This window comes from Pyrus communis, chromosome 2 (genome assembly GCF_041283825.1).
Source record: "Pyrus communis isolate YQ-2024b chromosome 2, ASM4128382v1, whole genome shotgun sequence".
NCBI classification, from domain to species: Eukaryota; Viridiplantae; Streptophyta; class Magnoliopsida; order Rosales; family Rosaceae; genus Pyrus; species Pyrus communis.
In genome coordinates this window covers 8,907,450-8,925,852 of record NC_142566.1, presented here as the reverse complement: position 1 = coordinate 8,925,852, position 18,403 = coordinate 8,907,450, and the positions used below count along the sequence as shown (strand labels likewise).

The following is an 18,403-nucleotide window of genomic DNA, read 5'->3' as shown; positions in this document are numbered from 1 at the left end:
TTACCCCCACAAAAACTTTCTATTTTGATTCGTGCCAACAACACCATCTTCGCTAACATAAATCCATGTCAAACATAAAGCAATATCTTTGTCAAAGGTCCAATTACGACCTCTAACATGCTCTTTTGCCATCTTGAAAAATTTGGAAATGAGAAGAAATGGTAGAAAGAAAAATTGGAAGAATTGTAGGAGAAAAGTGAGTTTTGTGTGGATGTTTGAACAAAAACATAGGTATTTATAAAGGTTTTGGGTGAATTTTGAGTTAAATAATTTTTTTTAATTATTTTAGTCATTGGATTTAAATTTGGACCGTTAGATTTTTTTTTTTTTTTTTAACTTTTAAATTTGATTATATTCGATTTAAACCGTTAGATTCAATAAATATATAAATATAAAACGAAAAAAAAAAAAATTTGAACTTGGACCATTGGATTAACCAACGGTCCAATTAAACTAGTCGTTGGATGAAGAAAAGTAGTCGTTGGGCTACTGTGAGGCTAACACGCAAGGGGGACAACCCCACGTGGATGGGCCTCGGCTGGAAAGGGATGTGGCGCGTGATGCTCATTTGGGTGTTTGGGTTTTAGGGTGTGGGCTTCACAGCCCACTTTTCACTCTCATCTGTGGGTCCCACTTCAATTTGTGGGCTAAATTGTGGCCGGTATTTGGCTTCCTTTTAGGTTTTAGGTTTGGTTTAGGTTTTGGTTTGGATTGGATTTTTTTGTTTTTGGGGGGGGGGGGGGGGGGGGGGGGGGGGGCGGGGGGAAGAGAAATTTGGGTTTTGAGCCCAAGGTTGGAGTGGTTTAAGAAGGTGTTCATTCTTGTGATTAAAGATTTGATGTAGCTAGCGCTGGATAGATGTCTATGGAGATATGGCACTATACCTGTTTGACAATTTGTCTGATTTGAATTATGATCTGCAAGTTCTAATTTCTATGGATCTTTTTCGTTTTTTAGGTTATGTTTTCTAATTCAATGAATATCTTTCTGTTTGAATGTCATAGAAACTTCCTAGAAAAAAAATTGGGTCTCAAAGATTTGGATTTGGAAAGTGAGGGGGCCAGTGCGGTGGAGAAGATCTGGGGAAGAAAGGATTTAGTTTTTTTTATTTTTTTTTTATTTTAAGTAATTTGGTTTAAATAAAGAATAATTTGGAAATGTAATTTTAGAGTTCAAACTGGCAAACAAGATCTTGTTTTTTTATTTGATGCATTTGGTGGTTGTGAATTTTTAAATACCTAAAAATAAATTTCCTTTTTTTTCATTTCATTAATCATTAATTTTTTCTTAAAAATAATAATAGTTCAAAGTCCTATTATCAGGTACAATATCAAACATATTATAAATAATACAGTTATTGATTCAATACTGCACCAAACATACGACTAAATTTAGTCAATAGTATTAAATGATAAATTATCCTATCTAACTGAAATAGTTAGTGCAGTCCGAATTACCAAATAACCTCTAACAATTTAATATCGAAGGGTCAAAACAGTGGGTGTATTTCGCACCCTCCTACCCGAATTCTTTTCTTCCTCCACCACGTTCTTGTCTTTCAGTTTAAACACCGTTAATATTACTCTCTCCAGTCTCCAGCAGAAAAATTTTGTGCAAGGTTGAGTAGGTTGCAGACGCAATCACCACCAGAAACTGAAGGAAAACGCAACTTTGAATTCTGGGTATCGTACTAAAACGACTTTACTGTCTGTCTATTATATATTGCCTGATACGTGTTTGATGAAATGCTTGAACGAGACTTGATCATCAATTTTGATTGCTTGAATGAGACTTCATCACCAACTGGGTTATTTAAGATAACACCAACTGGGTCAACCTAGATTTTGGAGTTATGTTAACCGTTTATTAGTTAGAGTGTGGTGGACTGGATTCATCAAAACAAACTTGGTAGCCAATTTATTTGTTTGGTATATTTGTACTGAGCATCAGAGGACTGAAATTCTAAGAGAGAGGAACGCGTTCCTCATAATTATATGGGGGTTTTTGTGGGGGGGGGGGGGGGGGGGGGGGGGGTGGGGTGGTGGGGTGGGGGATGGTGTGGCTGTTCTGGAGGATAATATTTGTTTTCTGCTTTGATTATTCGACATCTTTTTATTCAGTCTATGTTTCTTGCATTTCTATTAGTATTAGAAAAATGGGGATAAGAAAATCAAACGATGGTTTTCTTCCTTCGTTTATGTTGTGTCTAACATTGAGCTGTTTGATTTTCTTTTTCAGAAATCAATGTGAGGTCTGTTGTTCGCCAATGCTTCAATGGATTTCATGTAGTAAATACATTTTTCATGCATGTGGTCCTTCTAGAAAAAGCCTCTCACACCCCTGGAAACGTGTGCGAAGAGACTAGTGAATGGATAGTCGCAGAGCTTAAAATTACTGATGAAAATGCTGAGAATATTCAATGTTATAAACCTAAATTTAAAAGGCACGAGAGCTGCCTATGGAAATGCTTCAATCAGATTTGAAAACACAACCAGGAGCTACCGCGTAGATGCCAGGCACTGTGAAGAGTTGTCTCTTCTGCTTCAAAGTTCCCAAAGTTCGTTAGCATTCAAACCCAATTACCAAGTATTATGTGACATTCTAAAATCCTGTGGTGCCCTCATAGCCATCAACTTTGGGAAGTCTCTTCATGGTTATGTTGTCAAACAGGGCCATCTTTCCTGCCAGTCTATCTCTAAAGCTCTGCTTAACATGTATGCCAAATGTGGTGTATTGGGTGACTGCAAAATGCTTTTTGGTCAAATAGGTTCCTCGGATCCTGTCATATGGAACATTGTCTTATCTGGGTTTTCAGCATCCCGAAATTATGATGCTGAGGTAATAAGACTCTTTCATGAAATGTGTTTAGGTGGGAAGCCTAAGCCCACATCTGTTACCATTGCTACCATTCTTCCTGTGTGTGCTCGCTTAGCAGATTTAGATGTGGGGAAAAGCGTGCACTCTTGTGTGATAAAGTCTGGATTGATGACAGATGTCCTTGTTGGAAATGCTCTTATATCAATGTATTCAAAATGTGGGCTAGTTTCTGCTGATGCATACGCTGTGTTTAATGGCATTATTGACAAAGATGTTATTTCATGGAATGCAATGATTGCAGGGTTGGCTGAAAATAGATTCATACATGATGCATACAAGTTATTCAGTTGGATGCTCAAAGGACCAGTTGAACCAAATTATGCAACTATTGCAAATGTTCTGCCAATATGTGCTTCTTTAGATAAAAATACTGCGTACTGCGCTGGGAGAGAGATCCATTGTTATGTTCTGCGTCGGAATGAATTGGCAGCAGATGTTACTGTGTTCAATGCTTTGGTAAGTTTTCATTTACAACTTGGACGAATGGAAGAAGCGGAATCCTTGTTCCACCGAATGAAATCAAGAGATTTGGTTTCATGGAATGCAATTATTGCAGGGTATGCTTCAAATGGTGAGTGGTCAAAAGCATTGGATCTGTTTCACAAATTACTCTCTCTGCAGACGATTGGGCCAGATTCTGTTACCATTGTGAGCATTCTTCCTGCTTGTGCACAGTTACAGAACTTGGAGGTGGGGAAAAAGATCCATGGGTATATTCTTCGACATTGTAGCCTATTTGAAGCTACAACGGTTGGAAATGCCATGGTTAGTTTTTATGCAAAATGTGATAAGCTTGAAGCAGCTTTTGAGACTTTTTTGATGATTTCTAGGAGAGATTTGATATCATGGAATACCATACTTGTTGCCTTTGCAGAGATTGGGTATATTAACAACTTTTTGAACCTATTAGATGGGATGCTAAGGGAAGGTATGAGGCCTGACCATATAACCATTTTAAGCATAATACAATTTTGTGTTGCAATTTTGAGAGTAGATAAGGTTAAAGAAACTCATAGCTATTCAATTAGATCTGGCCTTTCGGTAGGCGATTGTGAGCCTACTATTGCAAATACTATGCTTGATGCATATGCCAAATGTGGTGACTTGACGTATGCTTTCAATATTTTTCAGAGTTTATTGCAGAAAAGGAATTTGGTTACTTGCAATTCTATGATTTCAGCTTATGTGAGTTGTGGTTCACTGGATGAGGCATATAAGATATTTAACAGAATGTCTGAAACAGATCTCACCACTTGGAATCTAATGGTTCGAGCTTATGCTGAAAATGGTTTTACTGCTGAAGCCCTCAGTGTGTTCCGTGAGTTACAAACTCAAGGAATGAAGCCTGATGCAATGACCTTTATGAGCCTTCTTCCCGTGTCTTCTCAAATGGCCTCAGTCCACCTGCTGAGACAGTGTCATGGATATGTGGTGAGAGCTTGTCTTAATGATCTGTGCTTGAAAGGAGCTCTGTTGGATATGTACGCAAAATGTGGTGCCATAGTATGTGCTTATAAGCTATTTCAGTCAAGCCCGGATAAGGATCTGGTTATGTTTACAGCTATGGTTGGCGGGTTAGCCATGCATGGAAGGGGAGAGGAAGCACTGAGGGTCTTCTCTCACATGCTTGACTTGGGTGTAAAGCCAGATAATGTTGTTATTACTGCTGTTTTATCTGCTTGTAGTCATGCTGGCCTGGTAAATGAAGGGTTGAAGATATTTAAATCGATAGAAGAGGTTCATGGGGTCAAACCAACAATGGAACAGTATGCTTGTGTGGTGGATCTCCTTGCGAGAGGTGGAAAAATTGAGGATGCATTTTCTTTTGTGTCCAGGATGCCTATTGAAGCTAATGCTAGCATATGGGGAACACTGCTGGGTGCTTGCAGGACTCATTGTAAGGTGGAATTGGGCCGTGTTGTGGCAGATCATCTTTTTAAAAATGAAGCTAATAATATTGGGAACTACGTGGTGATGTCAAATCTATATGCAGCAGAAGCTAGATGGGATGGGGTCATGGAGGTAAGAAAGCTGATGAAAACACGAGATCTAACAAAGCCAGCAGGATGCAGCTGGATAGAGGTGGAGAGGAGGAAGAATATTTTTATAGCTGGAGACTGGTCTCATCCAGAAAGAAGCGTTATTTACAGCACATTAAGTGCATTGGACCAACAAATAAAAGAGCCAGTTTAAACATGAGTTTGTCAATGCCTAATTTTCTGAATGCAGAATCATTCTGTCGCTTCGCATTTAGGTTCGGCATTCCAGTGAGCTGCTCCATACATACTCTTGTTATGCAACTAAACCTGACTTTTTTTAATGCCAAATTTCATGATAGCACATGGGATGCTTAGCTGCTGCTTCAGAAAAATCTCAAATCTTGGATAAGTTTGTTATATGCCCTTAATCAAGTTAACTGATGTAATGGAGATGTGAAGGAAGTTAAGTGGTTTGGTAACCTGGTGGAAATCTCTCTAAGAGTTTCCGGCAACTCTCATGTCTGGAACGTTGGAGTGGTTCTTACATGTTTCACCTGCGTACATTCTTCCAACGGTTCCACCATGTCCATTGGCAAAGCATAGGGTATACCTCTTGGAAGTCGCCAGTAATAATTTCGTTGTGCCAAGAACATTACAGATAGCAGGCACACGTTTAAGGATTCTCAGACATGCAGTTAAGGGACTCACACTGTAGGAGACTACACACTGCACACTAAGCAAGCTCAAGTTCCTACTACAGACATGCTACCTTGTACGGACCTATACCTTAGAGCGGAATGTCCATACCATAGCAAATATGAAATTACTAAAATCTGGTGCCACCATGGAAGTGCCAGGTGCTAGTACAGAGTAATGGAACCATACCTTAGAGAGGAAGGTCCTTACCATAGCAAATATGATCCTTGGGAGAAATTACTAAAGTCCTGTCCCACCATGGAAGTGCCAGGTGCTAGTGCAGAGTAATGGAAAAAGGACTCGTCCACAGCAGTTACCAAAGGGAGAGAATTAACATTTTGGGTAAAACTAACGTTAACATTCAGTTAAGTTCCACTACGTCAAGTCCATTCATATTCCTGATTTTCAATTACTGTTCCCTCCCTCTTTCTCAGCGTTGGAAGAACCTTAACTGAACAAAGCTGTCTCCCATTGAAGCTTTCTGGTGATCTGAAGCAGGAATGCACCGGGGTGATTTTGTTTTTTCTACTAAGCCTTAGAAACTTTATGAGGTATCTGCGAGGTCTCATCCTAAGGTGTACAGGTACTTCAAATTTGAAAATGTAGGCTCCCCCCATTCATTTTGTAAGATTTCTTCTTTTAATCCTTCTTTGGCTTTTCTTTTTGCAGGCTTCAAATTTCTGGGCATCGGCATTGGTTTAGCACCTTGCTGCCTCTGCATTATTATTATTTTTTTTTCTATTGATTTATTCCAGGTACTTTCGTTTCTTTCATTTTTTAGTGGAATCTGAATCTTACTGCAATTTTTCGGTCGAACTTTCTTTCATCTGTTTGGCATGGAGTTTGCTTAAACTCTGGGGTTTGGTTTTGGTTTTGGTTTGATAGATGCTTCGCAAGCTAATGTGCAGAAACATAGTAAAGAAACAATAGGATTTTGGTGCTGGGAAAAATCCTCCACTGGGTGAACAAACCGGGTTTTGAGTTAGCTGATCAAGCTGTCTGTGAAAACCCATTAATCACACCGAAAACTTGTACGGTTTTAGCTTGCTCAATCCTCTAAGTGGCAGCAATAGCTAGTACGAATATGGATATTCCTTGACGATGGATAATCATTTCTGAGATCGTCAGCTAGCACCAAGCTTCCTCGATCAATCCTGAACAAGACAGCAGAAATGATATGCAGTATGGATGAACTGGAAGCATGAACAGCTACCTGATTTCACTCAAGGTATAGAGAAATCTTGGCTGAACTGCAACCCTATGCAGTGTTCAAGCTCAACCGATTCGGTGAGGCATTGAATGAAGCAAACACTCCAGAAACTACTGTACGTCTGTCTAATTTGAGTAAGAAGCACTCATAATTCAAATAAAGATGAATGGATCGATACAGAATAACCAAATGTATTCGATAAGAAAAAGTAAGTATGGAATGATTCAATCTCTTACAAGTAAACAAGTAAAATGTGGAGATGTTGATGAAAAAGAAGGCTAATTGCAGTTTCAGTCAGCTACTGCTGGTTTAATTGGCTTTATGCAATTCCCACGAAAACCTTAACACAAGCTTTGGACCTATTTATTCTTCGGAAACCATTTGTGAACAAGTGATATTATTTACATTAAGGAGGACGGGGTGGGTTAAGCCTCACAATGGGCTAGCAATAATGTGGTGAGCTAAGCCTCACAATGGGCTAGCAATAATGTGATTCAGATTCGGCTTTGACGAGAATCGAACCTACAGCCTCTCACTTATAAGTGAAGAGGAATACCACCAGACCGTAGTACTAAGTGACTTCTCCAAAACCTTTTTCCATCAAAAAATGATAAAACCCCAATAAGGAAGGGATGAGGACCCTCTTTGTGGGGATCTTACGGACCAATTCATCTTAGCCGTTCATCGTATATTGTACGATCATTTTTCATTAGGTATTGTTTGTTTCTAATTTTAAATAAAAAAATTTAAAATAATTTCTAGTTGACTGATAACGGATAAAATAAAAAAAATTAGGGGAAACTTGATATAAGTCCAATTTTTTGAGCCAATAGTAGGAATAGTCCAGTTTATTAAAATAAGTCCAATTTGTTATATTTAATTATTTAATTATCAATAGTTATATGTTCAATGATAAGATTTATTAGGTTTCATATCTCACGTATAGGTATTATATACATTCATATATTTGTTACTTGAGTTAGGGTAGAATGTTTTGTAGATAAATTTATGCTAGTATATTAGTATTTTTGTTGTAAGATATTAAATATATTCTTTTGGAGTTGGAAAATGCATAATATTAGAAGATTTTAATTGATTTTTAATATTTTTAGAAAATATAAAATGAGTATAAAAGAAATAAAAACATATAATTAGATAACTGGACTCACTCCTAAAAACACTCTACATTTTTGGACCTGGATCTAAAAGCCCCAATAAACTAATCCCTAGGATCTTCACAAAGAGGATCCAGATAGGATCTTATTCCATAAGGAAGTGAGCCGAGTTGGAGTTTAGGCGTATTCCTTCTGTGCTTCTAAATTTAATCATGTTGTTGTTTAAGTTTAACTTGAACTAAATCTCTTCTTTTTTTTATTTTTCGCTAGGTGTATGATGTAACTTAGCTATGAACACTCGAATTTTTTTTTATTTATTCAATTAATCTTTGCTTGTTGAATTAGTACTTGTTACCATCAAAATGCTTGCTACGAATTGTTTGATTAGAAGGATTAGGCTGAGTTAGGAAGGAGATATCTAATAGCTTCTTGTAACAAATGCCATAAATTACATAGTGGACTCAGAAGATTAGATTATGTTTTGTGTAGTTTTGGTATTTTTCATTGAACGTAACTAAGGGGTTCCATAACTAGGAATAGAGTTGGTTGTTGGTGAGGAATACAACTCGTATAACTCGCAAGAGAGTAGTGGTGAGATTCTCCAATAAACAAAAAAATGTGGGAGGTACTAGGTTTGATGTTTCAAGCTGATGAGTCTGCTTGACCCTGACCACAAACACGGTGAAAGGGCTCAGAAGGGGTGGATAACTGTGATTTGCTACTAATTGTTCCTCTTTAAAAAAGAAAAAAAGAAAAAGAAAAGATTAAGGAAAATTACTGTCAACATGTTAGGTGAATGAGAGTTAATAAACTAGGTGGGATTTAGTTAGGCTTAATCGGCGTCCTATTGCTTTATCAAATTTTGTAGTATTAATTGTTTATTTGTTGGAAATTAGTATTATTATTTTTTGTTATTTTAATTGTTTTGTTGTAGGCCAAGGATTATGATTTTTTTGCTCGTTAAATTTATGATTTCTTGTCTCATAGGGATTAGATTAGGGTTGATTTAGTTTTCTCTATAAATAGAATGCTTTATAACTCATAGAATTTTAAGTTACTCACAATGTAGTCCTTTGGTTGTAGTCATCATATTCCAAGTGAGATATTTATTTTCGTTTCTTATTGGTTAGTTCTTCAATTTGTCGGAGACTCATTAAAATTACATACCAAGAATAACAACCTGGCTAATAAACTGAAGAACAAGCCGATACGAAACGAATATAATTTTATTAGCTAAACAGAAAGTTTGTGATGACGGCTGTGAGTAACTTAAAATTCTAGAAGTTATAAAGCATAATATTTATAGAGAAAACTAAACCAAAAATTGTGATTCTTTTCTAATATATTTTTTTTTTCTATGTCTATTATATTTATGACTTTATATCAATCTATTTATATAAAGCTTGACATAAGAGACAAGCATTTTGAAACGAGTCAAACAACAACCAAGTTGTATCTCACTAAGTGGGGTTAATTGTATAAATTTTAGAATGTCACCGCGCTCGATTTTACACAAAATCTTTCGTGAGCTCGAAATACTCCATATCATGTCTTATGTCTCTTCCAGGGTCTTCCCTTACTCCTTTTGTGCTGAGCCTCTGTCTCATAGTCGCATTTGTAGGTTTTCGGTTCACGTGTTTAAACCATCTTCACCAATTTTCTCTCATCTTATCTTCAATTATGGACACTCCTACCTCGCATATCATCATTCTTAATTTTATCATTTTTCGTGTGCTCACACATCTAACGAAGCATTCTTATCTCTGCTACACTTATTTTTTTGCACATGTTGCTTTTTGACCACCCAACATTACGTGCATAAAGCATCGTTAACTTTATTGTCGTCCTATACAAAATTTCTTTGAGCTTTTGTGGCATATGACAATCGCACAATGCTAAGTATGCACTATTTCACTTCATCCATCTAACTTTCAAACGGATCTCGCAAAGTCATTCTCAACAGGGATTATTAAATAATTTGAAACAAACCAAATTCCAACTAGTTATTGTAAAATAGAAATCTGTGATAATTGCTTTTTATGACCTAATTTAATAAAACGAATTTAATTAACAAAAATAAAACAATCTGCAATATTAAAGTTGAAAGAAAAGGAAAAGTTTTGGAGAAATCAAATTAAGAAAGCACTAGGGTTCCACCATCACCTAACAATCCTATGAACTTTTACCAATTACTTATGATCTACACATGCCACTTTGAAGGTTAGGTTTTCCTAATTTATATTCTACTTGGAACCTCCAACATATAATGTATATCTAACATGCAACCCGTTCGGACGTTCGGATCAAATCTGAACATGAGAGAATCATTATGCTTTATAAAAACCCTTTGAAAAACCATGCAACCCTTAAAACATGGTGTTCATCTTAAGTGAAATTACAATTATTAACCACAAAAAGCCAGCGTCAATTTCAGGGAACCTTCCAACCAAAATTACATCAAATTACTTTTCTAAAGATCCTAATGATGATCAGGCATTAAGACAATTAGATATTTTTAATCACGGTGTTTAATAATTCAAAGTGTGCACGCAATCAATCATAAGCAATTAAATAAAAATCACATATTCATGTTCAAGCCCAAGGCTTCGCCCTAACAAAAAAATTAATTACGCATATTCATAATTGAAATCATAGAAAATATTATTAAGAATAAAATGAATGAAAACACCTTAAAGTAGAAAATCTTCAAGAACCCTAACAATTACTCTCTATCTCCAAAGTTACGTAAAAGAAGCGTGGACAGAAAACTCAAAAAGGCAAAAGCCTTAAAATCCCCTCTAACTATCGCACAAACCCTAGTCTTTTTCTCCCATTAGGAAACTAAATAACAAAATAAAATAACTTAGAAAATAGAGTCCTAATTAAGATAGGAAAATTTGCACAGAAACTGTCCAGCCACGTTTTAGTCTCAAATCTTCTCCAAATCCGGCCCAAGATAGCTTGTTTTAAAGATTATGACGTTTTGAACACATCTCCAGAAGGTCACGAACTCATTTGATGTCATCTTGAGCCCCAAAAACGCAAGTCAAGCCCAAAACGTCACTATTCTAGCACCTCGCATTGCTTCTTTATTGTATTGCCAGAAAATCATCGCTTGGTAGAAAAATCTGATATTTTGATATGATGAAGCCAAGTGACTTACGAACGTCATTCAACTAGAATTACTCCAAAATTTGTCCATTTGACCACGTTTTGCTCCAAAGGAAGTTGAAAATCCTATTTTGGAAATATAATTCAAAGTATCAAAATTTTTCCAAAACATTAACCAAAATATACTAAGAATAGGGTTAAAGATATAATATAAAATCTTCTCATCAAGTGGCATATGACAATCGCACAATATACTCGATGCACTCTTTCACTTCATCCATCTAACTTGTATTTCATGTTTGAGATCTCCATCTAATTCTCCTTTATTTGCAAGATATGTCCAATATAACAAAAACTTTCAAGTTTTGGTACTTTCTGATCTCCAAACCTCACCCATATCTCATTTGGGCCTCTATTCTCATCGAAATTGCACTACATATATTATGTCTTTGACCTACTTAGGTAAAAATCTTTACATTCCAACACTTCACACCAAAAATGAGAGAAATGGCATTTCAAGTATTAAAACTAAAAAATGAGAAGAAATTTCAAATATAAATATAATCGAGACTGCCCTCAATCATAAATGGATGATTTGGTGTAGTGGTTATGATTATGCATGTTTACCTTGCGGATGAAGATTCAAATTTCCACTCGTCACATTATTCCATTTTTGGTGGTGATTGGCCAGAGCTTGGCCGCCGGTGGTGGTCGGAGGAGGAGAATCTCACCGGAGTTGTTAGTTATTGCTTAAGTGGCAAATGGTGAAATAAAATTTAAATTTAGTAGGAGTTATGATTGTATGCAAATACAACAGTGGCGTCAGATCTTAGATTACAAAATATAATGATTATGAGCTGAGCTATATGATTAGAGATGATGTCAGGATCCTAATTTGCAGCCGGCACTAGTACTACGGTATATTGGTAATTCCTCTTCACATATAAGTCCGACGATTTAGGTTCAACTCCTTGCAGCGACGGTCGCGGGTTGCAACAATCTTAAGCGCATCCCTGTACATGCATATTTTTCCTCCCTCCAAAACAAAAGGATTTGCAAACCACAAAATTCCACATATTCACATGTTGTAAACCCCACAAAAGAATACTACTAACAATATGAGACCCCCTGACAAAAAATTTCCAGCTCTGCTAAACTCCAACTTACCGGAAACCCCACAGGCACCAAAATCACGTTCCCACCTATTTAATGGCGTAGGAACGGGTACAAACCGACTCTAGTGCCTCCGTAAATAGGCCAGAAAAATTGGTCAGTGCCTGAAAAACTCCTGGCAAGCCTGTTTGAAGATTGTTTAGTGTCATGGCTCTTGTCACCTCCACCGCCTTTGTATGCCTCATCATCTCATCTTCAACCCGCCTCTGGCAGGTTGTAAGTTCAGATTTCTTCTCAGCAAGCGGGTCTCGCGCATCCAAAACCTGCCCGTTTTCAGGCCCTGAGTCAGGAAGCCCGATGCCAACCATGGAGTAGGAGTTGTAGAATTTCTTTTCAATGTTTCGGAGAGAAGAAGCCTTTTTCTCAAGCTCCCTTGATGCAGCTTCAGTGCATTTTTTTACCTTGAGCTCTTCGCTCTGTTTCACAGAGATTACGTGGACAACATTGATAAAGCTCTTGATAGCCTCGGAAGCTACTGTGTCAGGGACGCGCTCAAGTGCAAGCTTCCATTCATCACAGAAGGAATATACATCAGACGATTCGTTGTGCACATTGAAGGTCATGTCGTTGTTTACAGGAAGAAGGGTGAGCTTGAACCAACCATGAACAGACCGAATAAAGTCCCGTTTGAACCTTATTAAGCGGCAGAAACTGGAATGCCAGGCAGAGACAGCCGATTCAAGGTCACGAGTTGCCTGCCGGTGCAGTTCCGAAGTTGAGTCACCCTTTGCTGACCGGTTCACAAGTCCCTTAACCTGTTGTACAATGTTGTTCTGGACTTCATGGTACTGGTGCATTGCTTTCCACATGTACATGAACCTGCACTCGGTATATCACACATAAATGTTGAGATTTTGAATTAAGGTCACGGTTAAGATAAACCCTACTCACACGACAATCGGATCTACCCATTATTCAATAAAGCAGGGTCATCAGAATAATTTAACTACTGTATTCTGCAGTTCCATGTATGACGGGCGATAAATCAACTTTTTTAATCAATATTACAGAAAATCCAATTCAAATCTGAGCTTTAACAGAGAACCTAATACACAAAAGTTACCCTCCATTTCATTCACTCCTTTCAGACCAATATATGTCCACCTCAAGAAAGAAGAGTTAATTGGCGTAGGACCTTTTGGTAATCGATGTTAGTAATTATGCTTCTTCAAAATGGATCCCACAAACATGGTGATGAATAAATTTTCACTTCTCATAACAACGAGAGATTCTCTCTTGCAACCAATTCATACTCCCAGTGGTACCACCCAGCCAATCAATACTCACCAAATGTTAAAAAATTGAAGCACCCACCAATAAGAGCTTGCGATGTGGTGAATTGGTGACGAGAGTCACTTCTTAATAATGACACCGATTTATAAACCATACAAATTTGAAAAATCAATGCTGTTACTGACTTGTTAGTTAATCAAACCTGGAAGTGGATCCAGAAACAGACAACGGTGGGACATATCATAGTTAAAGACCAATCCACCTAACTTTCCATCTATAATAACTGTTACCAAAAGGGTTTGCAGACAAGAGGAAACATAGCCACCCCACCTGAGAAGCAGTTTCAGGATTACGGTCTAGTTTTAAGAGGTGGCCAGAGATTGGATGGATTGGATTGGATTGCATTGGACTGGACAATCCAGGACAAGAGGGAACATGTGGTTCCAGAGGAGGGAAGAAGCAAGTGGCACATCTGAGGAGTAATTTCATAGTGCTTTCAACTACCAGCCACTCAGCCAGTGACCTAACCTTGTATTTTCCACATGTGCTAAATTTAAGTTACCAACCGAAATTTCATATCGAATGAAATACCCCAATATATTTTTCCACCGTAAAGAAAATATATCTTATTCAGTTAATGAAAAGAGATGAGACTTACCCATGGCACAGTTCAACAAGCTGAGGCACAAGATCAGAGTCTCTAAGATCGATGATTGCTGTGGTGGTGGTTGAGACGGCCTGCGATGTGACAATAATTAGTGATTGCAGCCTCTTTATCGACGCCTTGGTCTTGTCTACCTTGGTTTCATCCTCGCCCTTGTACTCCTGATGTTGCAGTGCCGACAGCTTCTTCTCGTGCTCAATCTTGACACCTTCTCTCACCTGAAATTCAATAACAATATGTTGCCTGCATCAGCACTTTCCGGTTGGAACGACACGGCTTCCACATAAATACAACAATGGAAACTTATTTCCTGATACAGCCGAATCCGGGACACGACCGTCAAGCCGATCATTTCTGCGACTCTGATCTTTGGTCTCATCTGGGAAATTTCTATGTTTCCACAATATGACAACTACGACATGATTCTCTTCTATTTGAAGTAAAAGGCAGGAATCATTGAAACCATTCAAAGTTCAAACGTACCAAAAAGAAAGAGTAAATCCATACGATGTGAAGCTTATCAAATTTTGAACAAGAGAAGAACGGAATGCGTGTATTTTTTCCCGTGCAAACCCTCCTCCAACCAAAAGAGACGGGCGGAAAGAGTACTTGAGGAAAAGTAAAAAGCAATTTATATACCACTACGAATGTAGTAAAAACATTATACACAAACACGGAAAGAGACTCCTAAGAATACGAAGCTATACTCGTTAAGATGTCAATATTTGCCAACCAAAAACGCAGTAAAGTTTCCCTTTAGGGGCTACAGGCTGCATCCACTTTATCAAACCCAGATTACAGGACAAAGGCAGGCTGCCATGGGCATATCGGTCATTTGAACCAGCATTCCAAAAGCAAATCACAAAAAGAAGCCCTCAGGAAAAAAAACACTTTTTGAAATTCAATCAAGATACTTATTTTTTCCTTGTACTTTTACTATATTACCCTTTGAATATCCCATACAGGACACCCGGTTTAATCTAGTAACTCCGTAACGACACTTCAACAACAATAATCTACGACACGTTCATTTCCCATGAAAATTACAATGGGGAGAAAAACCATTGAGTAAAAAGTTGATGGATGAACAACGGGAAGAAAAAGAATACCTTGACTTCCTCATAGAGCTTCTTCTCCCAGGCCAAGAGCCGTTCGAAGGTGGAGCAGAGGCTCTTGGAACCGCCTGGCTCGCTCATCAGCGAGCTGGCATCCAGCCGGTACTTGACTTCAAGTGGCGGTTTTGAACTCCAAGTGGAGCTCAAACTGCTCAGCAAACTACTGGAGTGGTACAATGTCCCTGCAAGAAAGAATTGGGACAAAATATAAGTTAATTTCAATTGAAACCGAAATCTAATCACACCTACAAGTTCAAAGTATCCGTTTGAATTTTGATCACATTCCGAAAGATTTTATTTTATTTTCCCACACTTTTTCCCGGGAACCAAACACCCCCAACTCCAAGTTAAATAAAGACATACTCTTGAGTTGCCGGAAGCTCCGATCAAGCTGCGCCCGGCTGGTCTCGAGCATCTCGGAAACCTGGTCGCCGGCGGCGGAGGCCCTGTCGAAATTCTCCTTAATCGCCTCCACAATCTCCTTCAAATCCTTGTGCCGCACCACCATCTTCATATTGGAGATCTCACTGCTCCGGTAAGTACTCCCTCCCTCCCACCCCTCCGACCTCTCCGACTTGCTCGTGCTTGGCGCATACCTTGGCATCGCCTGAGCCACCGGAACACCGCCCGAACCGGCCACCGACTCGGCCCGAACAAACTCCGGCTCGAAATTCGACCGGGTACCCATCTCGGATCTCGACTCCCTCTCGTCGTCCCCTTCTTCGTTGGAGCTCGTTGTGCTGTAGTGGTCGTGGTCGTCCCACTCACTGCACTCCACCTCCTCCCTCTCCGATGGAGCGTACTTTTCGGACTGAGCGTATTTCTCGGACTGGACGTATTTCTGCGAAGGCGCGTACTTCTCCGACTGAGCGTACTTTTCGGACTGAGCGTACTCGTACCTTTTCTGGTGATGGGCGTTCTGGGCATTTGGGTTTCGGTGGTTGAGGACGAAATCGTACTCCGATCTCTCGGTTTCGGTCTCGGGCGGCTCCGTCTCTGTATCGTTTTCGTCCGAATGTTCGGGGTCGAGATGGTGGGGCGATTTTTGGTGTTGGCGGGATTGGAATTGAGTTTTTTGGCGTTGGTCGAAGAACTCCGAATCCGGCGGCGACGGAGGGTAGAAATTTTCCCAGTTCCACATGGAGGAGGCCTGAGACGTCGTGGTCGAGTAGTTCGACTCCGCCTGGAAAGCCGACGGAAACCCATAAGGATTGCCGAAATTCGACTTCTGACTTCCAGGAGAAGACGGAAGACTCGATTCCGACAGTATGTGAGGGAGCTTCGGGGCCGGCTGGCGGCGGCGCCGGTGTTGGTGAGAGGCGGGGGCGGAGGAGGAAGAGAGGATGTGGGGAAGGTTGGAGTTGTTGATGGTGGGAGAGAGAGGCGGAGGAGGTGGTGGCGGGTGGAGGGAGGAGGGAGCTGGGGAGGGGGCACGTGGAGGGATGTGGTTGGTGGGAGGGGGGACTTGGTGGAGGAAGACGGCGGGGGTTTGGTGGGAGATGGAGAGGGGTTCGAAGGCGGCGAAGGAGACGAGGGCGGAGCCAGTGAGGCGGAGGGAACGGCAGTAGTCGGCGTGGGCGGCGGCCAAGTGGTGGCGAGCGTAGACGGCGTCTTTCATGAGGCGGCGCCGCTCCTTGCACCGCCTGACAGTGTCCTCATTGTCCAATTTGGACGCCGTGCACCCCATAAAGGTAAAATAATAATATAATAAGTACCAAAGTGGGAGTGAAGAAGCCTCTGGTTCGAGCTCAGAGCAGGGAAGGAGACGGGAAGTTATAGTTGTTAGGCCTTGTACTGTTGCCTTGCCTGTTCCGGCAGTTTTTGTTTTCTTATTAATTTTTTTTTTTAAATTACTTTTTTTATTTTTTTACTTTCTATGGAAAGGGTAAAGTGAGTTTTTTTTTTTTATTTTAATAAAAAGTATACAATAGATTGAAAAGGGTTGGCAAATAAAATCTTTCGAAAATGTTTCTTTGTCGGGACTTATTAATTTATTTTCATCATGTATTGTTTGGGTTTGTTTCTCTATGGTAAGTGGCTAAGGCCTGGTTTGGTACTGAGGTGATTCTGAAAAAAGCTGGTATGAAAAAAAGCTGTGAGCTGTTTTTGTGTTTGGTAAACATTCAGCTTCAGCTTTTTTTAACAGTTTTGGGTGAAAAAAAGCCAAAAACAAGAAGCTGCAAAACTCAGCTTTGAAAAATTGGCTTTTTTTCACATCTGTTTTACATAAAAGTTTACCAAACACTATCATACTGCTTTTTTTTTTCAAAAGCACTTTTACAAAAAAGTTTACCAAACACTCTGCTACTTTATTTCACAGCTGCTTATTCTCACAACACAGCAGAAGCAGCTTTTTTTCAAAGCACAGCAATACCAAACCAGCCCTAAGTAATGTCATGTTAAGAGGGGAAAGAAGATAGCTAGTTTGGTGATTGTGGAGTGAAAAATAATACACAACATCTTGGAGCTAACGCGTGAAATTTACGGGAGGCAAGAATGTCCTTATTGAAGACCAACTACTACTTCTCCGAGTTCTTCCGTCCATGCCAAAGAAAAAAGTTAAAAGTATTAAAGATACGATTAATAACCAAATTTTATCTTCAAAGCCTTCCTTATTGAAGACCAACTTCATCAAGTAAAGAATCACCATCAAATCCAATCAAGAATTCCACGAGATAGTTACAAGATATTATTAATTCAATAATATATTTGGGATTATTGCTCAAGTATCTTTAAGATATCACAACATCTCAATGACACTTTCCTACTGCATCCAATGGATGACACATCTTGGCAAACTAAACGTTGACACAAGGCATGACAAACCCTTCACATGTGGCCAAGTATCTCCTTATAAATACCTCATCCCAACCAATTTCTAGTAAGCTTTTGCTACGCAACTAAGCCATAAACTCTCTTTTTCAGAGAAATTGAATTTGGTATCAGAAATGCATTGGCCAAACTTCCGCCAGTTCGTGGGTGTGTGGATTTGGTCTTTTAACTGTTTTGTAGGTCCACATTTATCTAGACTGAAGACGATGGATTTTTGCTACTATAATGAAGTTATGATGTTAAGGTGTAAATTTGAAACATTTTTCATCTTATGTAGAATTTTGTTTAGAATTAAAATAGGGTAAATACCCATGACATAATTAAAATTAACGACTTTGGTTCAGTTTTAAAGTAAGAAAATAACATATATACAGGCAGGTGTGGCACAACCTAATTCA

General features: G+C 39.0%; 2 protein-coding genes across 2 annotated transcripts; one reads left to right on the top strand and one right to left on the bottom strand.

Moving 5' to 3' along the window:
* The first annotated feature begins 1,464 nt into the window (after window positions 1–1,464).
* On the top strand, window positions 1,465–7,008 carry LOC148698538 (putative pentatricopeptide repeat-containing protein At5g08490). The gene is given in 4 exon segments (XM_088684011.1): window positions 1,465–1,682; window positions 2,239–5,055; window positions 5,057–6,135; window positions 6,222–7,008. Coding segments are annotated over 2 exon segments (2,694 nt in total). The 5' UTR covers window positions 1,465–1,682; window positions 2,239–2,397; the 3' UTR covers window positions 5,093–6,135; window positions 6,222–7,008.
* A 5,032-nt stretch (window positions 7,009–12,040) lies between these two features.
* Window positions 12,041–17,122, bottom strand: LOC148698537 (nitrate regulatory gene2 protein-like). Its single transcript, XM_088684008.1, has 4 exons — window positions 15,537–17,122; window positions 15,168–15,355; window positions 14,053–14,276; window positions 12,041–12,980 (listed from the first exon to the last, which is right to left on the bottom strand). The coding sequence occupies exons 1-4, from the start codon at window positions 16,858–16,860 to the stop codon at window positions 12,191–12,193; spliced, it is 2,526 nt and encodes an 841-aa protein (XP_088540134.1). The 5' UTR covers window positions 16,861–17,122; the 3' UTR covers window positions 12,041–12,190.
* Window positions 17,123–18,403: the final 1,281 nt, after the last annotated feature.